The sequence below is a fragment of the Pantherophis guttatus genome, chromosome 2, assembly GCF_059756535.1.
Source record: "Pantherophis guttatus breed Tessera chromosome 2, ASM5975653v1, whole genome shotgun sequence".
Taxonomy (NCBI): Eukaryota; Metazoa; Chordata; class Lepidosauria; order Squamata; family Colubridae; genus Pantherophis; species Pantherophis guttatus.
In genome coordinates, this window is record NC_142064.1 from 128,941,540 (window position 1) to 128,968,391 (window position 26,852).

Here is a 26,852-nt window from a genome sequence, read left to right on the forward strand (position 1 = left end):
CATTGCACACACTGATTTGGGATGTGAGTTCTTTCTTTGGAGTAAACTTTGTAGATTTCATTCATGTGTCACCAATGAGGATATGGCAGGACTGAAAATGATACAGATCATCATACGCCCTGCATCCTCTGTTCTACATTGGCCAGTATGAATATAATTTTCACATGAAGCTATGTTTCTGATTTATTAGCTTCTTGGTCAATTGCAAAACATCCTATTTTCTGGTAAATAGATGCCAAAAATTTGTCAAGATTTTTAGTTTTACCTCTTTTATCTCCCAAAGTTGGGAGATTTTTACCACAAGACATAATGATAAGCTGAGACATGTAAACAAGTATTTATTGAATAGCTATAGTTACACTAAATCAAAAACAACCCATCTTTCTTGAATACAAATAAACTTGATCAGTTCTGGGATTTCTTTGACTTGATTTACTCCTCATTCTAAATCCTAGACGACCTAACAGCCAATTTTATTGCCCTTCAGTTGTTTTAAATTACCAGGCTGCTGGGTGCAGTTACTGAGAATTTCATTCCAGAAGATTTGGAGGGCATTCAGTTACCCATCCTTGCTTGTATTATTTGACTAGATCATTTTAACTGAGCCTATTAGCCTTGCCTTGCTAATAGGAATTCCTACCTATTAGAATTCCACCATGTAAACACTAATAAACAACTTAATTAAAATGAATCACAGCTCAGTACTAAATCCAGATATATTGTATTGTACACTGCGGGGCACTCATCCACTCAGTGGCAACTAACAATAGAGCCATGGAATTACACACTGCAGATCAACATACACTGCTGGATATACATCCTCATGGAATAAGGCCTTGATAAGTTCAGAAAGAGAGATTTTGGTTTCAAGGCATGAGGTGCTTTGCCCACCCTCCAGTCTGCCTTCCCACCACTTACTAGTGCAAATGCAAATGAACTTGGCATATCAACATTGTTTGGAAACTGAAACAAATTAAGGACACGCAGTGCTTTGCTGTCACAGGCGTTCATGTTTCTGAGCTACTCTTTACACTTTTCAAAATATTTGAGTGAAGATCAGAAGCCGTTCCTTACCTCTCCCCTTCTTTCACCCTTCAGAATAGCGCAAAGCATCTTCCAACAGTTGCTGGAGTGCAACTATCTCCTGAGAGAGACAGTGGACCAGTTGAAGTGTGAGAAATGTGCGAGATTCCTAGCAGACCGCTTTGTGGAAGGCATCTGCCCTTTCTGCAACTATGAAGAAGCCCGTGGAGATCAGTGCGACAAATGTGGCAAGCTCATAAATGCCACTGAACTTAAGGTATTTTTTTTGAAATGTTTACAGAAGCCTGAACCTGATCTTCAGAATGGACTCTTTCCCAATAAGAGTTCATGAAATCCAAGTCATCTGTTCTACTGAAATTTCATTAAACTAGATAAGATCTCCTCTCCCTTTCCTGAGAGGAGTATAACCATTATGCTAGTTCATCTTCCCTTTTCAGCCTTGGGAAAAAAATCCCTCATGATTATGAACTAATCTTGGCAATGTTTGATTTTTGTTTACCCAGATGTTGTGATTTTGTAACCCATGGTTTATTGACTGTAAGTTATTGAGCCCAGAGGGTTGTGATTTATTCAGTAAACCATGGTTTAAAAACCCTACCCTAAGAGAATGTATGTCCCAGGGTTTATACGATACTTGGACCACATGCTTTTCTTATAACAAATCAGAATCAACCTTATTGTACAAGTCAAATCTAGCTTTAATTTGTGTAGTGAATCTATATCAGGTATATCCACATTGACAATTATTTACAGTAAATTTCTCTTGTGACTGGGGAATCCAGCATGCTGCAATCAAAGTGAAAGTCAGATAAAAGCAAATATGTATCTTAAATCTTCAGACCTTGCAATACAGTAAATACAGTTACTTTTATTCACAGTGAGGTCCAAACTATCTCCAGGTTCTGAGATATTACCACCATTGTGGAAATGTTATATTTTTGAGTCTTTTACTTTATTAAATTTCTTGGATTTTATTTTCGCTATTGTAGCTTTAAGAAGAACATCTTTCCCTTGTTTCCCTTTTTCTGTTATTTGCTGTGTTGCTTATATTGATGTATTTCTTCATGGTCACCTATAGTTTTACAAAAGGAAAATCATAACCCATATTTATCGTTCTTATTATTATTCTTCACTTGATTTTCCTTCCCTGATTTTTCACTGTTATTTTAACACTTCCTAAACATTACTGGATCCTTCTCTTAAGAGATACTTAAGAGGTTATGTCTCTTAGCAGGAGCTCAGTTAAAATTGACCAAACAGGCAGTATCTGAATTTTTTGTGTGTGTACTGTACACTTGTCAAAACTGGTTTAAGGGCCTATAGCTTGACAGGTATTATGACTCTTTTGTTTAACATTATCCTTATTTATTACTAATAGCTATCTTTTTTTACTGCTGAAGCCCATCAGGATGTTCCCTTGTTGTCATATGTAATAATCTCTTTTGTTTGCATTGGCCATTTAACTTCAAGTTTATCTATGCACAAGAAATGTATTTAAGATTGTACTTAAAATGTTGCAATAAGAAGTATACAACAAGACAAGAGAGACATACAAAAGAGACATACAGACATACAAGAGAGACATACTTGTGTTGGGCTGCTCCCAATTCCAGGATTTTAAAACAAAATGTCATTTCCTTTTGCTCTGCCTGCATTGCTGCTAATTTCTTAACAATATCCATTCTATCCATGGGCCTAACTACAAAATATTGCTTTGTTTGATGTGAGCAATCTCTGTGTAGCATAGTTCTGGATAGTTGGCTTTTTTCTTTAGCTATAGAGCTATATTGCTGTGAAATGTAGTGATTCCATTTAGATAATTGGATGAATAAATTATTTCGTGATTATTTCGTGATGCGTTCTTCTTTCTCCTCTGACAGAAACCAGTATGCAAAGTCTGCCAAGGAACCCCTGTGGTGAAATCTTCCCAGCACCTCTTCTTGGATCTACCCAAGGTCAGCCTCTTGTTCTTCTCCTGTCTTTAAAAGGCAGCGTTCTGTGATTCTTTGAATTAGCATGTATGGCAGTGATAAGCTGTCAAAAAACTTAGATTGAATCCAGATCAGATAGAAGCGTTCTTCTTCAGAACAAGAAAATGAACTCTAGAATTGAGCAGATGGGTGTATTTATTGAAAGGATGAATAAATAATAAAAAGGAAGACGCTGAATGAAACAAATTAGCTGGGTAAAATACCACTTTGCATGATATTGTAAAATCCAAATACACCCAGAAGCCCAAGTTTAATGTATAAGTGGAGATTGGAAAGAGATTAGAAAGAATGGAGGATCAAACATGTATTGTTTCATAAGTAGAAGCCAAATTGAGTCAAGCAGTTGTCCATAGCCATGTTCATCAAAAGGTAAATCATTACTAAGACCAAAAATTTCCAACACACTGGCCTCTTAAATGTGCTATCTTGCAAGAGATGCTGTGATTAGCATGAGGGATGTGGTCAGTTGCCACATTGCTGGAACTCTTCAGCTGGATTCATTCAAATATTTGTTCATTCAATGTACACATTTTGAAAAATATATACAATGTACATATGACATGATTCAATAAAAGGTGTGTTGGAAGAATTAATAATGGCTTCTAATTCAGTATTCCATATAAGAAACTGAAGAGAAGTAGCTAAAATAGTTACTAATTACTTCTATGACCCTTTGGAAGGTGGAGTAGTACTATATTTGGTTTTTGGATCCAATTTTGTTTTTTGTGTAATATATATTTCTAGTTTGTTTTGCATTGGGGCACAAGTGAGTCTTGGACCCTCTACGCACGGCAGGAGAGAAAGTTGAACACCTTTCATATGCGCTGTCTCCGACGAATTCTTGGCATCATCTGGCAGGACAAAGTTCCAAATAGCGCAGTCTTGGAACGTGCTGGAATTTCTAGCATGTATACACTATTGAAACAGCAACGTCTTTGCTGGGGCATGTCGTGAGAATGGCTGATGGACAGATTCTGAAAGATCTCCTGTATGGAGAATTAGTGCAGGGAAAGCGCCTCAGAGGGAAACCACATCTGCGATATAAAAATATCTGCAAGAGAGACCTAAAGGCCCTGGGAATGGACATTAACAACTGGGAAACCTTGACCTCCAATCATTCAGCTTGGAGGCTAAAGACGCAGCATGGCCTTCTCCAATTCGAAGAGACACTTGTTCGGCAGGCTGAGGCAAAGAGGCAGTCCCGGAATCAGCGAAATCTGGGTGCTGGGCAGGGGACAGAATGTATCTGCCCTCAGTGTGGAAGGGATTGCCACTCTCGAATTAGCCTTTTTAGTCACACTAGATGCTGTTTTAGGACCTCTTTCCAGAGCATGATACCATAGTCTCTTGAGACTGAAGGTTGCCAATGATGTTTTGCATTGGGGCAGAAAATTGATGTCTCAAGCCTTAGAAAGGTTCTGACAACTATGAAAAATCAACCTTATATTTGGGAGATTTTAAAGGGTAAAGGAACAGAAAAGGATAAAAATTTTCTGTCCTATCCTCTCTGCAAAATGTATCCTTTCTGATACATTTTTTATATACCTTCTATTAGATACTCGAATACTGTATTTGCCACAACTGAGCATGTAATATTTTTTATGTATAAGGAATGTTTATCTTTAAATGCTATTTTTTTTATTTACTTGTTACTCTGAGTAGCATATAAGCATTAGAAGTACAAAAGAGAAAATGTTAAAATTGATTTAAGCAGAGATGTGATATTATTTGCCTAGCACTTGTATCGTCATGGCACGTGCTACATCCTGAAATATCATAGCCAGAAATCCTGTTTATTTTTTTAAACCTCTCAACAACTAGTTAGAAGAGAGTCTGGAGAAATGGTTGGCTGTGTCCCAGTCCAATGGGGATTGGACCCCCAACTCAAGACACATCGCCCGCTCCTGGATTCGGGATGGCCTCAAACCACGTTGCATCACTCGTGACTTGAAGTGGGGCACACCAGTTCCACTTGATGGCTTCCGTGAGAAGGTGAGGAATGGGACAGAGAGAGACATTTTTTGTGTGATTGAATGTCACACTGTTAGACATAAAATGTGAATAGCTTGGAAATAAAGTTCACCCAAGCCCTATTTAGCAAACCAGTAGTTAAAGTATGTAAATTATAGTCTAGAGCAGAGATGTCAAGCTGGCGGCCTACTGGCCAATGCATCACATGCAGGCCACACCCACCAAAGCTCTGCAAAGGGAAAAACACCGCGATACATCATGTGATGCCAACAGGATGCGGCGAGTTTGACACTCGTGTTCTAGAGAATTGAAGGTCTGTATAGAACATCTATTTTGAAGTAAGAACAACAGTCTCTGTGGGAGCAATAATACCATAATGTGAATTAATTATACTTACCCAAAAGAAAGATAAGGCACCCCCAGTCATTACCCTTAAATTGGAAGTGTACTGTACACTTGTGCATTGTCTTATTTTTCTTTCAAACTAGAGGCATATGCTATTGAAAGGGAGAACTGGCTTCTGCCTCACTGAGAATGCAGAATCTAGAAAAACACTTGTGAAGTCTGTGGGTGAAGAGCCACCTCTGTCCGGAAACTCTATATGTATTTTTCTTTGTTTTAATTGGGAGTCATCATCTTCCCTCAGAAAATATGGTACTTAGTGAACTTTCAAAGTTACGCGATCAGCACCCCCTAGTATTTAAGAACGCCCCTCCGAACCTCCATTTTGGCCTGCAAAGTGCCGGGCAAGGCCTGTGCAGGCCTAAGTGGAGCTCCGGAGGGGCGCGTGTGACTGAGAGGCTGGAGAGGAGACAGCTTGCTAGATCTTCGCACAGTAAGTGATCCAGCGTGGCAGGTTGGGGGGGGGGGAGCAATTGTGGGAAGCATATTTCAGTGGGTCAGGGAGGTCTTAGGTGGTCTTAATCAGGTGGCCTGTTCCATCACTAGGCCCCCCCTGGCCTTCCCCACACTGAAATATCTCATGTGCACTTAATGAACCACACATTCAATTAGCGAATGTGTGGGCGAAAGCAGGGGTGGGTTCTAAAATTTTTTACTACCAGTTCTGTAGGGGTGGCTTATTTTGTGGGTGTGGCTTGGTGGGGGGGTAATGTTACGGTGGGTGTGGCCAACTTTTTTTTTTTAACTTTTAAAAGCATTTTTTCTACAATCTTAAGAGGTTGCAGAAAAAAATGCTTTTAGAAGCCTCTGACGATCAGGCAACTCAGCTGGGATTGCCAGAGGCTTTTAAAGGCATTTTTTTTCTACAACCTCTTTGGCTGAAGAGGTTGTAGAAAAAATGCTTTTAAAGGCCTCTGACAATCCCAGCTGAGCTGCGCAATCATCAGAGCCTTTTTTTTTACTTTTAAAAGCAGTTTTTCGACTGAAGAGGTAGAAAAAATGCTTTTAAAAGTAAAAAAAAAAAGCCTCTGATGAGGTGGGCGGGGTAAGCGAGCGGGGACTGGGCTGGGGACCGGTTCAAGGGCATGGCCAGCCAATGTTATTACCGGTTCTCCAAACTACTAGAAATTTTTACTACCGGTTCTTGCGAACCGGGAGCAGCCCACCACTGGGCGAAAGGAGGGAGTGATCCCATTCAAGGAATGAGATTCATTCCCATGAATCCTTGGGTTACAAGTGGAATGGGCAGGCTCCATTACATTCGTAACTCAAGGGTTACTTGTAATTAATAGCCAAGAGATGTGCAAGTGGTACAGTATGAAGCCCAAATCTCAACTGCTTATGCAGATACTTCTTTTTCTGTTCTCTGTGGGTCTATCTCTATGTGTAACCCCTTCCCTACTTTTAATAGGTATTCTATGTTTGGTTTGATGCTCCAATTGGCTATCTGTCCATCACAGCTAATTACACTGACCAGTGGGAGAAATGGTGGAAGAACCCAGAACAGGTGGGCTGATCCAGTCACTTCCTTCTGAAAGCTGATTCCTTTCTTTATATCATAATATATATTTATATGTATAATACTATGAATACATCTTTACAATATTTATAATACTTTACCTTTTTTATTTATAATATGAAAGAATATATCGTTATGAAATTTTCTGTATTCATTTATATATCTCTGTAATGTGTATAATATAAATAATTTTGCGGCAGGGAAATAAGCAAATCTTCCATCTTTCTAGTACATAAGCTCTTCTGAGTATTAAACACGCTCACTACTTAAGAACCAAAATTCTTCTTAAATTCTTCAATTCACCTTAGCAAATTTCATGAGATTATTATGAAGTCTGTAGCTTCTTAAGTCTATTTTTTTAAAAAATTAATCATGATAATATGCTGTCACAATCATTAGTCATTTGAGTCTACAAAAGATGAGTGGGAGTTGTCAGAAGGTCGAGGTAGAAGTGTGCCTTATAGCAATAGCACTTAGGCTTACGTACCGCTTCATAGTGCTTTACAGCCCTCTCTAAGCAGTTTACAGTGTCAGCCTATTGCCCCCAACAATCTGGGTCCTCATTTTACCGACCTCGGAAGGATGGAAGGCTGAGTCAACCTTGAGCCTGGTGAGATTTGAACTGCCCAATTGCAGGCAGCTGTCAGGCAGCAGAAGTAGCCTGCAATACTGCACTCTAACCACTGCACCACCGGGGCTCTTACGCCATGTTTTCACTCTTTCTTCTTTCCCTTCAGATTCAGCTTTATAACTTCATGGCCAAGGATAATGTTCCCTTCCACAGTGTTGTGTTTCCTTGCTCCTTGCTGGGCACTGGTGATAATTATACCCTGGTCAACCATCTAATTGCAACAGGTAATTTCTGTGGGGAGAGAATTAACCACAACCCTCATTTTTCATTCCTGGTTTCTAGTCTTGTTGGGTTCCTTAGAACCAAAAGTTGACCAATTGCATTCCCTTTCTTCAACAGAGGAACCCTGACGGAGTTCCTAACTTCGCCCTCTTTTTTTTCCCTGTAGAATATTTGAACTATGAGGATGGCAAATTCTCCAAAAGCCGTGGTGTGGGAGTTTTTGGAGATATGGCCAAGGACACAGGCATTCCTGCAGACATCTGGCGCTTTTACCTGCTCTACTTGCGGCCAGAGAGTCAAGACAGTGCTTTCTCTTGGAATGATCTCATGATCAAAAACAACTCAGAGCTGCTAAACACCCTTGGCAATTTTATCAATAGGTAAATCTGGGCAAGAGAAGAATGGGTCCATAGTGTGAATTCAGTACAACAACGTGATAGCTTTGTTTTGAGTACAGGGTGAGCTAAAGAGCAGTATTTTTTAAAAAAATCAGATTCAGGCAAACTATTTATTAGCTAACTGCAAAGGCCAGCCTAGAGTTAGGATGAGGAGTGAAGCAGCACAATAGGAAGAAAGGTTAAAATTGAAAAGACCCTGTGCGTGTGAAGGAGGATTATTTTTTCCATCCTTTTACTTTGTCTTCAGGTCAGTAACTTTTTTGGGCTCATTTTATACCTTGTGTGCAATGACCCATGTGGTTCTCTAATTCTGAAGAACATCAACATCTCACATAGATGGACAGAATTTTATGTCGGTCAATAAAATGAATAACACAAAACCATCCCCTAACAAGAAGACATATTAGCAACCATTCGTGGGCAAAGTTGTATTGTGTGATAGTTTGGTGTTCATGTATGAGATTGTTGAAAATTCAGAAGATGTAGTGACGTTATAAAATTTAGGGCATTCTTTGAAAATTTTGAGAGACAATTTTGCAAAACACCAATCATTGTCCTAAAGGTGCTTTTTCAAGAGGCAACTGGACTCTCTGGTTTTTCTTTGAAGACATTTCACTTCTCATTCAAGAAGCTTCTTCAGCTCTGACTGACTTCAATCAAAGCTAAACGTCTTCAAAGAAAAACCAGAAAGTCCAGTTGCCTCTTGAAAAAGCACCTTTAGGACAACCATGACCTGGATGACTGAGAATCTCCATAGACATTCAGCAATCATTGTGTTGCTCATAGGAGTTACATTTAGACATTGCTGTTTGTCTAAACTTAATGTGTTGAGGATGAAAAGGAGAAATCAAGACTCAAATGGTCAATCCCAAAGAGGAAAAAGAAAACTTACTTTGGCTAGTGCAAGAATTTACTAGGTGGAGGCATTTGGAAAAAAAGAAAAAGGATGGGGGGGGGGGAGAAGCACTTTGCTGTGGAGTGCCATACTAGTTAAATCTCTGTTTGTAGTAAATCCCTTTTCTGGAGTGAGAGATCCAGATGTACCAGAACAAGTCCATAGCTATTATCTACAGAATATGGATTAGGCAGTGTCAAGTAACCAATGGATCAAGTCAACCGTGTGTAGACATCTTTCATTATTGGACTGTCTGGAGTTGCCTAGATGGGTAGATTATGATAGTTGGAAATAAAAGATGAGAATGAATCTAGCTTTCTGTAAACTTCTAATGCACTAAACTTTAATGTATCCTCTTAGCTCTCTTTCTTGTCTTTGCTTCCTTTTTCAGAGCAGGGACTTTTGTGTGCAAATTCTTTGGGGGTTGCGTCCCTGCCATGGACTTAACCCAGGATGACAAGCGCTTGTTGGCTCACATCACTTTGGAGCTGCGGCAATACAACCAGTTGTTGGAGAAGGTCAAGTACGTCCTGGAAATCTCCTAACTCTAGGAGCTGTGTAATCTGTAGCTTAGAAAAAAAACCTTTCATAACTACAGTGGTAGAAGTTCTGAGAAAAATGGAAGACTTGTTTCTATCCTCTCTGTTTGTGGGGAGTCATCTGAGCTATAAATTGTCCCAGATTGGCTCTGAATGTGTGAAGTAACAACACAGAAGATATTAGACACTGAATATCTAAATGTTTGTGAATGCTGGTTTCATAATCTTGAAAACTTCAGATGAGATTACGATTAATTATTTTTTTTTATTAGTAGTTCAAAATTAAAAACATTGGACATAATTTGCATATTCTTTATTAGTTTGCCTGACCAGAAATGTCCAAGACAACATATTCTAAGTGGCTGCTTGAGAATTTGAAAGAAGCCCACCAAATTTTACTGGAATGTTTGCATGGGAGAGCTGCTCAGTTTTGCCAACTATTTCTCAGCAACAGGGAGTAAACTGCCATTTTCTTCCTTACTTCTGCTACTTTAACAACTTATCTCTTGGTTTTTTTTTTCTCTCTCATAGGATTCGTGATGCCTTACGCAGCATCTTGAATATTGCTCGCCATGGCAACCAGTACCTTCAGGTCAATGAGCCCTGGAAATGCATCAAAGGCAATGATGCAAATAAGTGAGTGTCTGATCCTGGGCAAATGCTATTTTGTGATGATCTGCTTCAAGCAGAACCAACTAAGGGAATTCTCCTCCCAACTTTGGGATATAACTTATTTGAATTAGGTTAGTTGTTTGGGGGAGAAAAATGCATTGGCTTCTCTGCCTTTATTCCTGTGAGCTGGGTTTTATTTTCAGATATTTATTTAAATATTGATTTTTTAAATTTGTATCCTGCCTGATTATTTTTACAAATAACTCAAGGCAACGAACATATTCAACATACTTTCCTCCTAATTTCCACGCAACAACCACAGAGAGAGTGACTGTCCCAAGATCACCTAGCCAGGTTTCATGGCTAAGGACTAGACCAAACCTTCAGCGTTGCCTATTGGATGTTGCATCATTTTCTTGGCTTTGCTGTTTTTTTTTTACTTCTTAGAGATGTTTTTTTTTCTTCTTCCTAGAAAACGGGCAAGCACCGTGATAGGGGTGGCTATAAACATTGCAAGCTTGCTATCAGTTGTGTTGCAACCTTATATGCCCAATGTGAGCGCTGCAATCCAGGACCAGCTGTGCATTGCATCCAGCTTTAATGTTGTGACCAATGACTTCGTCCGCACTTTGCCGGCTGGACATCAAATTGGCACGGTATGTGCTGTGGGATGGAAGCCATGTGGTAGGTGATGGAAACAGTGCTAAGGACCAGTTCTCCCAAATACCTGAAAAAAAGGATAAATAATACCAGTTTAGATGCAGTCAGGATTCATGTAAGAAATATTGTTCCATACTAGATAGATAGATAGATAGATAGATAGATAGATAGATGATAGATAGATAGATGGATGGATGGATGGATGGATGGATGGATGGATGAATGAAAGAAAGAAAAAGAAAGAAAGAAAGAAAGAAAGAAAAAGAAAACCATTTGTATAAGAATTTCATGGTCTCGAAGTTTCTTTCATTGGCTAATGTGGCTATCAGGGTTCTCCAGAGTGGTCACTATTGAGCCTGAGGGTCAAAGGGACTATCAAAGGGGTTGATGTTTTTATCACAATACTATTAGTTATAGCAGTATTTATTAAATTGTTTTCATATTTATTTGTATCCCGCCTTTATTATTTCTACAAATAGCCCAAAGCGATGAACATATCCAACACACCTTCCTCCCTAAGGTGACCCCCCCAAGGTCATCCAGCTGGCTTTCACACCTAAGGTGGAATTTGAACTCAGTCTCCTGCTTTCTAGCCTGGCGCCTTAACTACTAGGCCTAGTTGGGGGTGATGAACATTCTGAAAACCTTAAGAAGGGATTGATGAGCTGAGGAGTTTGGAGATCCCTGATTTAAATCCCACCTCCCCCCCTCTCCAAGTCTCAGTGGTATCCAGTAATCTTTAATCTGGGTGAATATGTGATACTGTGAAATATATATAAATTGTTTGATATTAATCTGAATAGTTTAATATTAAACAATAGCTTAACGGTTACACAGACAGAAGTGACAGTGTTGGGAACTTAAGTTATGCCATGCTACCCTTCCACCCTTTTGTACCTTTATCAGATACTGTCCACAGAATTCCAAACATTTACATGCAACTATATAAATGAGGAGACCGGATACAGCACTCGGATGATAAACTTATAGAAAGCATATAACCCTTTATGTATGCAATTAGGCCACAAAGCAACACCCCCCCCCCCCCGATTTTTCATGTTCTTCTACATTTCATTCCAGGTGACTCCTTTGTTCCAAAAATTGGAGGCCGAACAAATTGAAAACTTGAGGAAGCGTTTCAGTGGAGGACAGGTAAGAAATGGTGGAATGAACCGATTCTTCCAGACTTCTTTGGAAGCCTTTGACAGTGAGAGGAGACATCTCTACACCTCTTCTGAGGCTCCTTAAAATAGTTGGGATGTTTTTGCTGTACCTCACAACTTTATGAGCTGGGAGATCAGTAGTCAGATGCCCCTGTTCTCTTCACGATGAGGGAGAAAACCTGACAAGCAGGGTGCGCTTAAAGCTGCTGTGTGGTCGAGAACCAAATGCACAACCCCCGTCCCCACAAAGGAAAGCCTCTTTGTCGATCGCTAGGTTATACGCCTGCCTCCTCTACAATTCCTCCTAACTCATGCATCATAGTTACTGAAAAAAACCAAGGATGAAATCACATCCTCTTTGTAAAATGCAGATATACTCCTCGTGTTACCAGTGGCCTCGACTTCTCGTTTCACTTCGTAATTGCTGAGTTGTAGTGCTGTAATTGCCAACCGGTGACTGGGAACAAAGAATTGAGAGGGATTGTTCATATGCCACCGAAATGAGGAAATTGAGCAGGAGAGAGGTGTCCATTCACACAGAGGATCTTGCTACACCCCACATTCCAGCATCTCTGACCAAGGGAAAAGCAGATCTATCCATTTATGGTGTGCCTTCCACAGTCTTATGGTAGGGAACCAGACATACAGCAAAGCCTCATTTTAATGAACTGGTTGGGGGAGGAGATGGCCAATCATGTCACAGATTGCATCATTTACACAATTGGTGTCATTGTGTGATGACAACATTATAATGAAGCAGAATTTGATCCTTCCCATTGAGGTCTGGATAGTTAGGTTTCACTGTATTGTAAAGTTAATAATACGAGTATGCTTAAAAGACCTCGTTTTAAAAGACCTCGTTTTAAAGCTTCCAGTCTCCATGCAAAAACGTGCTTTAAGACAGCGGGATTTTGCTGCCTCAAAGTTTCCCATTGGCTTGCAAATATTTTGCGCGGAGACTGGAAGCTTCTGGGCGCCGTGATCTCGTGCGACTTCAGGCACACATTCGCTTTAGCAGAGAATGGCGGCCTGAAGTTGCATGAGATCACAGCCCCCAGAACATTTCACTCTCAGCGCGTGAAAAGCGTTTGCAAGCCGATTGGATGCTGGAAGCGAAATCATCCTGCTCTCAAAGAAACCGCAGCAGAGAGGAGACAGAGAAATTTTTGCAAGGCAAGTGAGTCTGGCACAGCAGGATGGGAGAGGGGAAGCAATTGTGGGGCGTGGGCGGGGGGGAATAGGCAGTTTGAATGTTGCAGTGCCTCTGCGGTCGTTCATAAGGGTGAATGACTGCCACGGTACTGCAATATTCGTAATTTCAGGACTGTGTCTTAAATATTTGAGGGGATTAATGCGTAATTTTGAACTGTCATTAAATGAACTGTTGCAATTCAAGATATTAGTAAATCTCTCCTGTAGTTGTTGTGTCCTTCTCCTCCTCCTCCTCCTCTTTGTTGGGCAATCTGGTTTAGATACTGCTGTAGCACCTAACTATTCCTGCCTCTTTCTGGTCTTTTTCTGGTTCCCTTCTCCTCTTTTCCAGTCTGAAGACTTCCCACTGAAGCCAAAGGTAAAATTTGTTAACCGGGTAGCATTTTGTGATATAGGGTCTAGGTACTCGGATGGGTTTACCTGTCTCCCACAATATCTGCCTGGCCAATCTGATCTGGTTGGGCTGGCACGTTCCAGGTTCCTTCAGTTAAGCAATACCATCTATTGGAATCCTGGAAACAAACCTTCTCTGTAACAGCACCTAACTTCTGGGAAATACAAATGGCCCCTACCCTGTTTTGAAGGTTCTTCACCCAGGGCTTTGGTGTGAGGATGACTGAAGTTTCCCTTTAACCCAGATAGTTTTCCTTTCCTCTTACCCAGTTTGTCGCCCTGCTATTTTTATCTTTTTTTTTGTTCTTTTTCTTGTTTTAAACAATTTATAAATTTTCCAAAATCACTGGGAATCAGGCAACATATACATTTAAATTATTATTATCTCTCCACAAGCATCCTTTAGATTCTAGACTACCACCAGAGAATCAAATCCTTGTATGAATTCCTGAAGTGCTCTAGCCATAATATAACTTAAATCCTTCCTCCAAGAAGCATGTACCTATGTCTTATTAACCATGATAATCATTCCTGTGTAGCTTGTATTGCAAATTCAATCCTCCTCCTCCCAAAAATGTTAAGATTGCTACAATCACACACCAGTCCTTTGTCTCTGCCTTTTACCTCAATATTGTGACAACACAGTATTCCTTTTATGGATGATGCTTAAGAAGTAGTGCATGCCCTCTTTCTCCATTTCCTGAAATTAGCTGTATTGTAATACTTTTAGCATCTGGTGCTATTGTTTTCCCTTCTTGTCAATAAGCATAATCCGATTTGGAGATCATAGAAGCATGGTGTGAGTAAGATATGTTAAAAAGTTGAGAGGTGTGGCTCAATTTAATAATTTTTATCTTCTTTGGCTTCTAGCAAAAAGCAGCTGCAAATATCCAGAAAACGTTGGGAGGGAAGGAACTTCAGGAAGGAGATAAACGGGTAAGACTGGATTCTGACATGTTGGAGATGAGGTTAGCAACAAGTGTAGTTATCATTAAGCTTAGGGTTAGGGTTAAAAAATAAACTATTTTTCTAGTTCTAGTATGGTGAATTTGCCCAACATACTAATAAGAGGTTTGCTTCTTTGGACTGAGCATGTAGCATGACTCCAGCCAATCCGACTTGTAAATTTGTAGTTTACACATTAGCATGCTCTGGTTAAATAGGTGTTCTGCAACTAGCTATTCCTAACATGATAGCCGTTTTGTGAAATACCCACATTTTGTTCTCAGATGCCCGGTGACCATAGCAATCAAAATTCTACAAGACTGGAAAAAATGACCTATGACCATTTTTCACACTTATGACTGTTGCATCCCCATGGTCATGTGATTTACATTCAGATGCTTGATAATTGACTCATATTTATGACGGTTTGCAATGTCCCGGAGTCATATGATCCCCTTCTGACAGTCAAGGTCAATGGAAAAAGACTAGATTCACTCAATAACCCGTGTTATTAACTAACAACTGCAGTGATTCACTTAAGAAATATGGCAAGTCAAGTCATAAAATGGGGCAAAACTCACTTAACGAATTTTTCACTTAGCAACATAAATTTTGGGCTCAATTGTCATACATTGAGAACTGGAAGACAGCTATCGTGATACCCTAATCCTTTGTTAGGCTAGATATACGTATTTCCCTTAAACGTTCATCATACAATATATAAAATATAGTGTTTTCCATGCAAGTCTGCTTTTCTACCAATATTATTTCTGTTTCCCTTTTCTTTGAAACTACAATAGATAAATTTTTTAAATAAGTTATTAACAGAACACATGCTGTCTGATTTCCAGGGAAATCTTAGCTTATGTTGTTTTTAACTTGGAATTTCCTCTTGAACAAGGTTGCCATATACTGACTGCAGTTTTGTTATCTAGGGTAACCATGTAAAACACACAAAGGCTCAGGGTGCCAGAAAAGAGCAAGTTGATGCCGTGGTCTCAGAGTTGGTGGAACTGCAGAAGCAGCACCATGTGGTAGAAGGAAAAGGGAAGCAGAAAAAGTGACCGGCGGAGCTGTGATCGCAATCAAGACGTCTCAGGTTCATTTGGTTTTGTGACAATTGCTAGCAACTGTGATCCCATTTAAGTTTCTCCTTTTATTAGTCTTTTTGTGACTCCCATGAACAATTCCAGAACTTTCAAATTGTTGGGATTACACAGGACAAAATAAATACTTTATTGCTCTTTACACAAGCACAAAGCACTGTTGTACAGAACGAGACACGCAGACATTCCTCCCTGCAATCTCCTGGCAAGGACGAGAATAAATATAACTATTAAAAAAAAACAAGTCAGTTCCATAACTGCCACAGTCAGTCTCTAGAAAAGTCAGGGATCTCCTCTTTGCCTAAAATATCTGGGCCACACAGAGTACAGTTCTGCAAGGGAAGTCCACTTGGCTACTCAGAGAAAGAACGTGTTTCAAAGTAAAGTGTCGCAGGGCACTGATGTGCTTTTTAAGGTGTCGACAAGTGCCTCCCCCTTTCGGCATGCTGCACAGTCACTCGATCTGGAAAGGATGAAGCCCCGCACACTTCAGTCCATAGCAAGGAGAAATAATTTCAGTGCAGAAAGTGTCCCAGGACCCCCATCATGTCTTTAGGCTCACCATCCGTTGGATGAGCGCCGCTCGGGTAGCTTCCACCTCAGCGGTCAAGCGCTGTATTTCCTGCTGGAGATGTTCATTGTGTGCTGTCAGCTCAGCCACTCTGCGCTCATTCTGCTGCTCCCGTTCTCTGCCCCGCTGTCTCTTGCCCCCGTGAGGCTGGCCGCTCTGCCGTCTCTTCCGGCTAGTAGACATCCCCTCGTCATCATCTGTGCCTGTCTGTGTAGGAGAGCCATGGCTAGAATCGGACTCCGCTGGCCCTGGGGGCTCCTGGCCCAGTTGCTCCAAAAGTTCTGCTGCAAGATCAGGCTCCAACTCATAGTTTCCTGTCATTAGATCCCCACTAAGCTCCAAGGAATTGGAAGTCTCCAAGTTCCACAAGAGAGCAGCACCATCAAAGCCATCGAATTCCTTCTGAAAAAGAAACGGGAGCAAGAGACGGGTTAAAAGAGGATGCATATTGTTGGCCTCCATTCTCCAATAAGCCCCTGTGGCAGGCTGCAGAGTGGAGTTAAAAAAAACAACAACGTTCTTAGCTGTCAAACTGATAAGAAGGCTTTGTTTGCTGGCTGCCTTTCCTGCCTGTTTTTTTTCACAAGTTTGAAAATATAGTGGGAGGGAGGAAAAAATCCACCCAGTCGTTTAGTAAGGGATGGGTGTTATATAAATCATTGTAATGTCCAATTTAACCGGAAGATTTTAGTCGTGCAGCATTTGGGATCTGATCTCCAAGAGGTGGTCTGGTGCCTAAGAAAACATGAATACATGTTCAGTATCTGCTTTGCATCCAGAAGAGTTTCCTGCACCACCGTGGGAACTATAGTTCACAATCTGAGAATTTATGAAAATTCTATAACTCACAACTCCTCCTTCCTCTGCAGTCCCCATTTGCTTAGTTGCCTTGCCCACGTAGCATGTCTAACTAACCGAGTATAGGGTAAAGTGATCATGTAGTGAAACAGAAGTTATATGCAACACCTTAGGACCCTGTATTGTATAAACTTTTAACTCAGATAAAAAAATGGAACAATAGCCAACTTTGGTTCAAATAACTCCACCAAGACAAATTGGGAGATACCAAATTGCCAAAGTAGCAAATCTGTTTGTTACTGAAATTGCATCATCTGAGATCTGACAAAAACAACGCCTCCCAAATGCACAGTAGCCAAGCCATGCCTATTACTTCCCTAGCAATATAATGTAAAGAGCACCTTGTTTAGCAACTGTCTCACACAGCAACCATTCAGTTACAACGATGAAAAAGTAATTTTTGTAATTTTTGTGACCAGTCCTGACATTTACAACCTTTGCATGTAAAGCAGAGAAAAGCTGAAGTAAAATAAGTAGTCCGTTTCACGTTGCTTAATGACTGAGCTGCTGACCCCAATTGTGATTAGTAAACAAGGACTGCCGGTTTATTCCTGAGGTAAGGGGCTCTTGTGATTGGAGAAAATGGGGGATCCTATTCCAAAATTTCACACTTAGTAGTGTAGCTGGATGCTGCCACAACCTCTAGTAATGAGATTTTACCAGGTTGGTGGCTGACAGGAGATAATGAAGGTAAAAGTTTATACTTGCAGCCATGTTGGTATTAAGCCCTTGCCTCCATTCGTATTTCTTGGAGTTAGGAAGAAGACTGCAAATGGATTAAAGATATCAAAATGTGATTATTATTAAAGAAATATCCCCATATCGGCACCATCTAATTAAAATTTCATGGCATTATTTGACAGGGTCTTTGTGGAATAATAAGATTTCTAAGGAAAGAATAATTTCTAAGCCTGTGCATGTGTTCTCTTAAGATGTCATGGAGTTTAAGAAACAACACACCCCAACAAGCACACCAACAACTCAAGACATGTATTACATTTATATACTGCCCATCTCACATTTGAGTAATCTTTTAGAAGACTGGGAGTATTGTACTGAAGGGCTTGCTTCTGAACATATGACCGACCAATGAGTACTATAAATTTAGCATGGGTGCATTTTAAAATATCACCTTTTGCCTATTTTATTTATCACCATTTATTTATTTATTTTTTAAATTTGATTTATATGCCGCCCTTCTCCGGAGACTCAGGGCGGCTTACAATGCGTTAAGCAATAGCCTTCATACTTTTGTATATTTATACAAAGCCAGCTTATTGCCCCCACAAACTGGGTCCTCAATTTACCTACCTTAGAAAGGATGGAAGGCTGAGTCAACCTTGAGCCTGGTGAGATTCGAACTTACAGTAATTGCAGACAGCTGGTGTTAATCACAATGCTATCAGTCTGCTGAGCCACCACTAATTCAGACTATATAAAATGGTTATATAGCTGCCTATCTTAGACCAAACTGAGGATGGCTCCCAATCAAGAATTAAACAACATTAAAACCGTAAATGTTAAAAACAAAAACCTGGCCCCAAACCAAGTTTCTGACATGCAGTCACTTCATCCTATTCCAATGCTTGCGGGGGGGAAAGCCAAGTCCTCAGGACTTTTCAAAAGGCTAGGTGGATTATATAAGTCGTCCATCTCACATAGTGACTCATGTGTAGTAACTCATACATGACAACAAAATACATTAAAACTTATTAAAAACCACAACTAAAAAGCCCCTAAAAGACAGAATGGCTGCAAAACATACAAAGAGCACATCAGTTAACATCATCTAACAGGCTTCATTCTATCATGGGATCCTTAAAATCATGTTTTGATGGTCTTCTGGAAGGCCAACAAGTTGGGACCAGCATGATTGGGGTGGATGAGGGGTGACTGACGTTCCACCGGGTAGGAGTCATGGCAGAAAAAACGAGTCAAAAGCAGCTCAAATGAAACACTTAATGGAACCATCTTAGTTGTACTACTTAAATCTGAGTTTAGTGCAATTAGTCTATAATGCAGTGTTACTCAACTTTGCTATAGTGGAAGGCAGCCAGAAAGAACACTCCCATATGCCCACTACTCAAATTATACATTTACTGAAAGGTTACAAATGGCTTCTGAGCACACATGCTTAGATTATAAGGCCACCCTGGAAAGACCTGAGGAAGCTACAATTTAGTCAGGCATTTTTAAATTGAAAAATGTCTAATAACTCTTTGGACTTTACTGAGACCTTAACTTGAAAAAAAAATGAAAATACTGAAAGATTAATTAACTGTAGCATTCTAGAACAAAATTCTGCGGATCATCACTTGATGGAGGGGAGCAGTGGTGGGATTCAGCCAGTTCGCACCACTTCAGGAGAACTGGTTGTTAACTTTCTGAGCAGTTTGGCAAACTGGTTGGTGGAAGAAATCATTAGGGCAGAGAACCGGTTGTTAAATTACTTGAATCCCACCACTGGAGGGGAGGAACCATAAATGAAATAAAATACAAGGGCATCTACCTCTTATTTGTTGCTTTCCAGCTGTGTGTGCAACTACAACTCCCCAAACCTGGCCAGCATGAGCAATTATGGGAACACCTGGAAGGCACCTGACCGGGGAACGTGGTTTTATGCTATAATGAATGTGCCTGTTTTTTAAAGGATTGCCAGATCTGTTACTGATGGTAGTGGCTACATCCCTCCAATGCAGATTTAGGATACAAAAACAGCGCAACGTAGAGCCAGCCCATAATAGAACCCAACCATCCACTTGAATGCAGGACTCCGCAGTCCTGGAAGCATCAAAGAAAAGCCAGCTGACTCACCTGCTCCTGTCCAACCCCAGAGAGGTCTGTCCTGTTGGATACATCCGAGGACAACACTTCCTGCAAGTCCTGGTACCAGGCTTCCAATTCCCAGGTGGGCACTGGTGTGCCCAGTGAAAAGGGCAGGGATTCTGCCATCATGGTTCAGAGAAAGCCACACTGCTTCTGAAAGATAAAAGTTATGGGTGCCGTCAGAAAACTGGATAACATCTCTGTAGATTGCCGTACGCAACTCAGCAAGTTAGATTTGCCCTGGGAGAAAGAAAAGTTTCTCCAGGGCTCCATTTTAATTCAGATCACCTACAACAATGGGCAAGTAGAAGACCTTCTCATCTCTTATGTTAGGAAATCTTCCCTCTCATGTTCCCCAAAGGAGCCCTTACAAATCTGCTTAATGTACCTGAGGCAGAGAAAATCCTTTTAAGAGCAAAAATTAAAAGAAAAACAGTAAAATCAGCCATGGGTTGTAGGGGAAGAGTGGGGTAAAGCAACCTCAAATTGCAATTGGGCAACACTCTTAGGAGAACCAACCAGAATGCAGGGCCTAAGAGGGCAACTAGATTGGGGAAAGGCTGAATACCATATTAGCAAGGCAGAGCAGCTCTTCAATATCACTAAGGCCTGGGGTGGCGTCAGCCATTTTACATGTCACTTGACTGTATCTCCTAACAAGCCAGTTCTGAACTTTGCAGGACTTCTTCAGAATAAGAAACGGTGGATTTGATTTAAATCGAGTTGATTTAAATCATGATTTAAATCATGATTTAAATCACTAGTAAAAAGGCTTGACTTAAATCAACTCGATTTAAATCATAATTTTTAAAGAGCAACTGTCATCTCTGCTACTCCTTTGACCCACTGTTGACTCACCGATAGTCCCAGTGTTGCAGAATATACAGCCTCATGCTACATAACTAAGCTCCATTTCATGCTGAATAAACTAAATTATTTATGTATTTTAGATAGAAAACTATCTTATGATAGATTTTTACCCCAAAAGTTTTTTATTAAAATAAATTTGATAAAAATCAAAAAAATCTGATTTAAATAAAAAAAATCTGATTTTTTTGATTTTTTTAAAAAAATCATTGATTTTTATCCACCCTGATAAGAAATGCAGCTGCCAATGTAGACAATACTTTTGATACAGGGCTGAAATTGGTCTATTATATTTACAATGTAGATATATATGAGCAAAACTGCAGCGTGTATCCATGTAACCACGAAGCATTCCATTTCAGGGGTGTCTTTATCGATTTTATTTTTCTTAAATGACCTACTGGGAAAACCACACAAACTGAGGCAGGGAAATGGGGTACTTTCTCCATATACCTGCTGTGAGCTGATACAGGTAGTCTTTGACTTACAACAGTTCATTTAGTGACCATTCAAAGTTACAACAGCACTGAAAAAAAGTGAGTTATGACCGTTTTTCACATTTATGACCTTTGAAGCATCCCCAGGATCATGTGACCAAAATTCAGGTGCTTGGCAACCGGTTCATATTTATGACCTTCGCTGTGTCCCAAGGTCATGTGATCCCCTTTTGCGACCTTCTGACAAAGTCAAGGGAGAAGCCAGCTTCACTAAACAACCAGTTTATTAACTTACCAGCTGCGGTGATTCGCTTAAGAAATGAGGCAAGAAAGGTCGTAAAATGTGGGGCAAAACTCATTTAAGAGATGTCTTACTTAACGACAGACATTTTGGGCTCACTTGTGGTCGTTTAGTCGAGGGCTCCCTGTACTTTATTCAAGCTCTGAATTCAATACTGTATTCAAGTCACACTGCACAGGGTGATAAAGCTAGGGATTTTCCAGATGTCTTAACAATGGGAGGAGGTTAGCAAAACCAAACCTCCTGCACTGTGAGAAATAAAGAGGTGAGTCATCATCACAAGACAGGCTGGGAGAGCTAGCCAAGCTTTCCTACGTCTCAGACATGGAACTTTTCTTTCCTCCTCGGCTTTGAAGCCAACTGGGACATGCTCAGACCAGAAGGCTCCCTCCATTTTTGTAGGCTCTGAATAAGCAATTAACAGAGCCACAAGCAGGTTTGCCAAAACGAGTGACTCATAACTGAGCAGTGAAGGCTTGCATAGTGACATTAGGTGGCAGAGAAGACTCTCTGTGTCCAATTAGCTTTTCCTGTGTGAGGTAAACTCTGAAACATATTGGACCACTAAAGCAAATTTCAGGCATCTTGAAAAAAGCCTAGCCTTTTATGTAAAGGCCAAGCAGGTCTGTGTCAACTGACAACTTGAACATGGGCAGATTGCCATGATTTCCGGCTGTGTTGTCCCAACCCTGTGTTGGGATGAGAGTGTGACTGGCCCAAAGTCACCGAGATGACTTTCATTCATGCCTACGGAAGGACTAGAACTTGAAGGTTCCAGGTTTCTAGTCCATCATCTTAATCCCTGCACCAAATTGGCTCTAATTTTAAAGACATTTAAAATATTCTTAGTGAAAAGCACTAGCCTTGTCTTTCACAAAGAAACAATTGCAAAACCTTTAAAAACCACTGTTTGTTCTAAACAACCCACAAAAACCAATTATTCATTTTAAAGTGCCTTTCGAAGTACAAACTACATTGTTCCATGTAGATTCTCTGTTCCAGGGCATTTATTTATTGTTTTGAAAGATAAAAAAAGATTCCTCTCTTTAAGGTTTCAGATAATATCTTCAATTCACATAAATATGCATGCCCTCCCCACTGACCCAAATACTTTACATGAATAAGCCCACCATTCTAGGCATATTTCAACAGATAATAATTGATAACAACCATATGAACAACAGAGATTTGAGGCATCTTAAGGACATTTATTTATGATGATATAAATATTTGTAAATTATACAGATAGAAGGTCATATTGTGCAATATAAGTACACCAGTTTGGGGGTCAAAGAAAGAACGGTAAGTAAGTTATGTTAACATCTGTGTCTGCAAGTGGTAACATTATTGTTATGAAGAGCTTGGTTTACAGTTTCTTCTAAATGAACACAAATATTTTTACAGTATAACTGTAACTGCCTTGCAAAGAAACCAGTTTTAAAAGAGTGAATGAATAAAATTGAATAATATATTATTTTTTTAAATTCAACTTTCCTGCTAAACATAATATTCTTTATGCTATAAAGATCAGCAACGCTGGACACTCCTGCCTGAAAGAGTCACAGGTAATCCTCGATTTACATCCGTAATTGAGCCTGCAATTTTGGTCGTTGTCGTGACAGTTGTAAAACAGGTCGGCATTTTATGATCTTTTTTGCAGAGGTTGTAAAGTGAATACTGCAGTTGCAAGCCCATTGTTCACTATGGGGAATTTTTTTTCTGCGAAGTAAACCCTGGCTTTTTTTTTTTGGGGGGGGGGGGGATATCATAAATCACAGTCATGATGTGGGCCGGTTGTGGAGCCCCCAAAATGTGGTCACATGACAATGGGGGCGGGGGAATGTCAAAACTTCAAATCCCAAACCTGAAAGACGCAGTGCCTCCTTGGTGTACTAGCATGGGAACCCATTCACTGTGCCTATCCCATGGTGAAGGAACTAGATCTGATTTGGGAATGAAGAAAATTTATGTTGGAAATGTGAAACGCACAAAGGTCACTTTATCATGTTTGGTAGATTTACAAAACAGCCAGAAAGTTTTGGGTTCAAGTATACACAGCAATACCACAAATTTTAAAGATTAAAACCAGAACTTTTCTTGTTGGGACTAATGGATAGACAATTAGAAAAGCATTAAGGAAGACTGAGATTATTATAGGCACAAAAATGGAAAGACTGTGAAATTCACCCAATGAAGGAGTGGCTGGTAGAGATGGACAGAATTAGCGGAGGTTGACTTGTTTGATTAAAGATCAACAACTACATTTGTTAATGACTGGAAAGTCGTTTTGGACTTTCTGCTGAAAAAAGAAAAAAAATGAACTTGTGACTGATGATTAGAAAGGGTAGACTCTGGAAAGGACAGTATGATGTAACCTTGTGGAGAGAGGGCAAAATCTAAAGGTAGTTGTAACTGGTGTTAAGAAGATTGAAAGTTGCTTCTTTACAGCTTTTTTCTTTCTCTTCTCTATTTCTTTCATTGCACTTTTTCATCCACATTACTTTCCTTAGTTTGTCTTTCAAAATTTGTACTGTTCTTCAAATTTCTTAGTGATAATTATAGGCTTTCTTGTTATTCTATCCTACAAAGAGCATTCCTAGAATCCCTGCCATGACCTGTTTCTTGACCTGGCCTACTCTGAAGGCCTGAAAGCCAGAAGACTCTACAATCCAATCTTAAAACATGTCTATTCTGGAGCAAACCCACTGAATTCAACAGTTCTTACTCTCATAAATGCAGAGTTCTTAAAATGAATCTATTTGAAGCTTAGTACAATTCTCCCGAAATTTTCCCTCCATGCAACCTACTTTTCTTGGATTCTTACCTTTTTTTTTTTTCAAGTGTGGTGATGTATTAGCGTGCGATTTTTTGTTCGAAACTGAAAGAATAAGAGAAAAGTCTGTGATTATTAGTAAAAAAGGATGCCGTGTATCATCAATATGTTACACCCATCCAAGGAAAGCCCCACTTCCACATTTGCCCTTTGACATTAAACAGCGGAGTGGAATGGGGGCACCACAAATTTCCTTTACTATTTTTTTTCCACTCCTATCATTTAAAACGGGGAACTGCTGTTGTTTACCGAAGCATTATCCTCTTCTTCAAGCTCATTAATACCTATATGTTGCATGTTAGTTCCTTTTTTTCTCAACCATCAGAGAATCTCAATATATTTTAGATGCTTCTAAATAACAGGATTTGAACAAATCTCTTATCGAGAGACAGACATGTCCCTTTGTGTCATGATTTAGATTGCAGCCAAGGCAATTATTAAGGCCTTTAGGCTTTTTTGGAAATAGCATGTTTATGCATCTCGTACTCAAGACCATTTTTAAAATTCTTTTAAATGCTTTATTTCCAACACTCTAATTTTTTTATTATTATTAAAAAGGGCAAATCCAGATGGAAAAACACAGCTCACCCTTTTTTCACTGAACTCAGCATCAGAAACAGTTATATTCATTCTATCCCCACCTTGTAAAGTAGAGGAGGCCAAATTAGTATGGAGTCATGCTAAACTGCCAATGAGAAGACACTTGCCAAGCAGACCAAATAAACCATGTCTACACTTGTAAGACTCAGAATCTACACTTCCCAAATCTAAGTGGTTAGAGGTTCCCTTTTAGTAAAATACGAAAAAAAACCCAAATATCATTTGATTATGGAAAAAAAAATTCCTTCCATCCCTACAACTTGATACTCTCTACATGCATCATACTCTAAATCTGTTTTTTCCAATAAGCTTCATGGACAGGGACACTGGGAGTGTGTGATTGTACTCTTTAACACCCAGGGCAGCAGGAACCAGGACAGCTGCCTTCCATTCTAGCCATGCATCTCCTAGAGAGATTTCTGCAATGCCCCAAATCAAACAGCAAAGCAGCAACGCTACGTTGAACCCCACAGGAACACAAAAGGCACTGGGGACACACCGCTGGTTTTCATCAGCCCCGAGTGATGCAAGAAACTAGGAGAATTAGGGATCCAAGAACTGTTATGCAGCTTAGTGGAAAAGATGTATGTTTATGTGTGTGCAGGAGAATGGTCCCGGAGGAATTAGAGAAACAGGCATTCCAAGTAACCAAAGGGGGAGGGGGGAGGGCAGGGACTTTCCAAACTTGACAGGGAAATGTTGCGGCATTGTCCTCCGCTACCAACAAGAATGCATCCCTTTTAGACTTCTCCAATAGTTTAATAAATTTTGCTAAAGTCTTCAAAGTTCTCTGCAAGGCAGGATTTCATTCCCATTGGGATGGGTGGGGGAAGCGTGCTACAAAAAAAAAAATGTTTTGTCCTCAGGGTCACTTGCCAGGCCACAGCTGTGGGAAAGGATGTAGCCTCCGAGCTGGCCAAGCGCCCACAGTTTCAAATTATTTTAGAAGAGAAAAAACAAGCCCCACCAGGCTCTCCCTTCTCTGCACTGGAAACTAATAAGCCAGCCAGGAAAAGCAGAAGGTTTGGCTCCACTACAAAACCCCAGCTACCATCCTTAAATTCACCCTGGAAATCTGGGCACCTCACTCCAATTTGCTAGGAAGGAAATTGGGAGTTGCTTAGGGGGAATCCTCAACGCCTTGTACCGTATATCGGTTTTACAACATGTACCCCTACTCTACTCATCCCTTTATGAATTTTTTTGTTTAATAATAATAAAAAAAATAGACTCACACTCTTCCCCCATCTTTCTAATGTATACAGAAATCTTACAGCCCGTTCTGTTTAAAATGTTAAAACACAGTGTTTGGGAGATGAGCAAAGCCACCCCCTCGACCTCTGGTCTCTCTCTCTCTCTCTGGGTAGAAAGCAAACCCGGCACAAGCCAGGATCTATGCACCATCGCTACCCTGCAGGAAAAGGGGCGAAGAAAACGAGCTTTTCCAACTAGTGGCCGGGCAGAGAGAGAAAAGGGACCGGCCAATTTTGGCCAGGAGTTCAAGGCAACGCAATCGCCGCGCATCTTGCAAAGCGGAGCCCGGTTTACAGCGCTAGACCCGCCGTGCATCACCGGGTTTTCCACTCCAGCCATTGCAAACCCTCCTCCATCGGGCGCCCGAAAAGGGCTTTCCTTAAGCGCAGGCAGCCCGAGTCTCCAGGCGCTTCTCTCCCCCTCCCAGGCTCCGCACCTTCCCACGCGGCCCCTTCTCGCCCGCGATCCTCTCTCCAACTTGCTGTCTGCGGCTCATTCTCCTCTCGCGGCTCATCGTCTTCCGCTCTCGACTCCCGCCGGCTCCCAAATGCCTCCTCCCGCCTCCTGCTCGGGATGGTCACCAGAAATCTTTAAGAGAGCGC

At 40.5% G+C, this 26,852-nt stretch overlaps 2 protein-coding genes across 4 annotated transcripts in view; one reads left to right on the forward strand and one right to left on the reverse strand.

The window, feature by feature from the left end:
• The window catches only part of MARS1 (methionyl-tRNA synthetase 1), a 27,962-nt gene extending 12,117 nt beyond the window's left edge, over window positions 1–15,845 (forward strand). The window contains exons 10-22 of one of the 2 annotated variants that reach the window (XM_034419228.3): window positions 1,099–1,300; window positions 2,925–2,999; window positions 4,857–5,027; window positions 6,820–6,915; window positions 7,665–7,782; window positions 7,947–8,160; window positions 9,465–9,596; window positions 10,144–10,248; window positions 10,697–10,880; window positions 11,965–12,036; window positions 13,591–13,617; window positions 14,523–14,588; window positions 15,533–15,845. In XM_034419228.3, the coding sequence (XP_034275119.2) occupies window positions 1,099–1,300; window positions 2,925–2,999; window positions 4,857–5,027; window positions 6,820–6,915; window positions 7,665–7,782; window positions 7,947–8,160; window positions 9,465–9,596; window positions 10,144–10,248; window positions 10,697–10,880; window positions 11,965–12,036; window positions 13,591–13,617; window positions 14,523–14,588; window positions 15,533–15,661 (1,591 nt within the window). In that variant the 3' untranslated portion in view covers window positions 15,662–15,845. The remainder of the gene's footprint in view (window positions 1–1,098; window positions 1,301–2,924; window positions 3,000–4,856; window positions 5,028–6,819; window positions 6,916–7,664; window positions 7,783–7,946; window positions 8,161–9,464; window positions 9,597–10,143; window positions 10,249–10,696; window positions 10,881–11,964; window positions 12,037–13,590; window positions 13,618–14,522; window positions 14,589–15,532) is intronic. The other variant, XM_034419230.3, reaches the window with a different exon arrangement.
• DDIT3 (DNA damage inducible transcript 3) lies at window positions 15,804–26,842 on the reverse strand. Of its 2 annotated transcripts, none has more exons than XM_034419233.3 (4): window positions 26,687–26,842; window positions 24,388–24,441; window positions 19,947–20,111; window positions 15,804–16,673 (listed from the first exon to the last, which is right to left on the reverse strand). In XM_034419233.3, exons 3-4 carry the CDS (start codon window positions 20,085–20,087, stop codon window positions 16,248–16,250), a joined length of 567 nt encoding a protein of 188 aa, XP_034275124.2. In that variant the 5' UTR covers window positions 20,088–20,111; window positions 24,388–24,441; window positions 26,687–26,842; the 3' UTR covers window positions 15,804–16,247. The 2 variants fall into 2 exon arrangements, with proteins under 2 accessions (XP_034275124.2, XP_034275122.2); XM_034419231.3 differs by having other exon boundaries at window positions 15,804–16,676.
• Window positions 26,843–26,852: the final 10 nt, after the last annotated feature.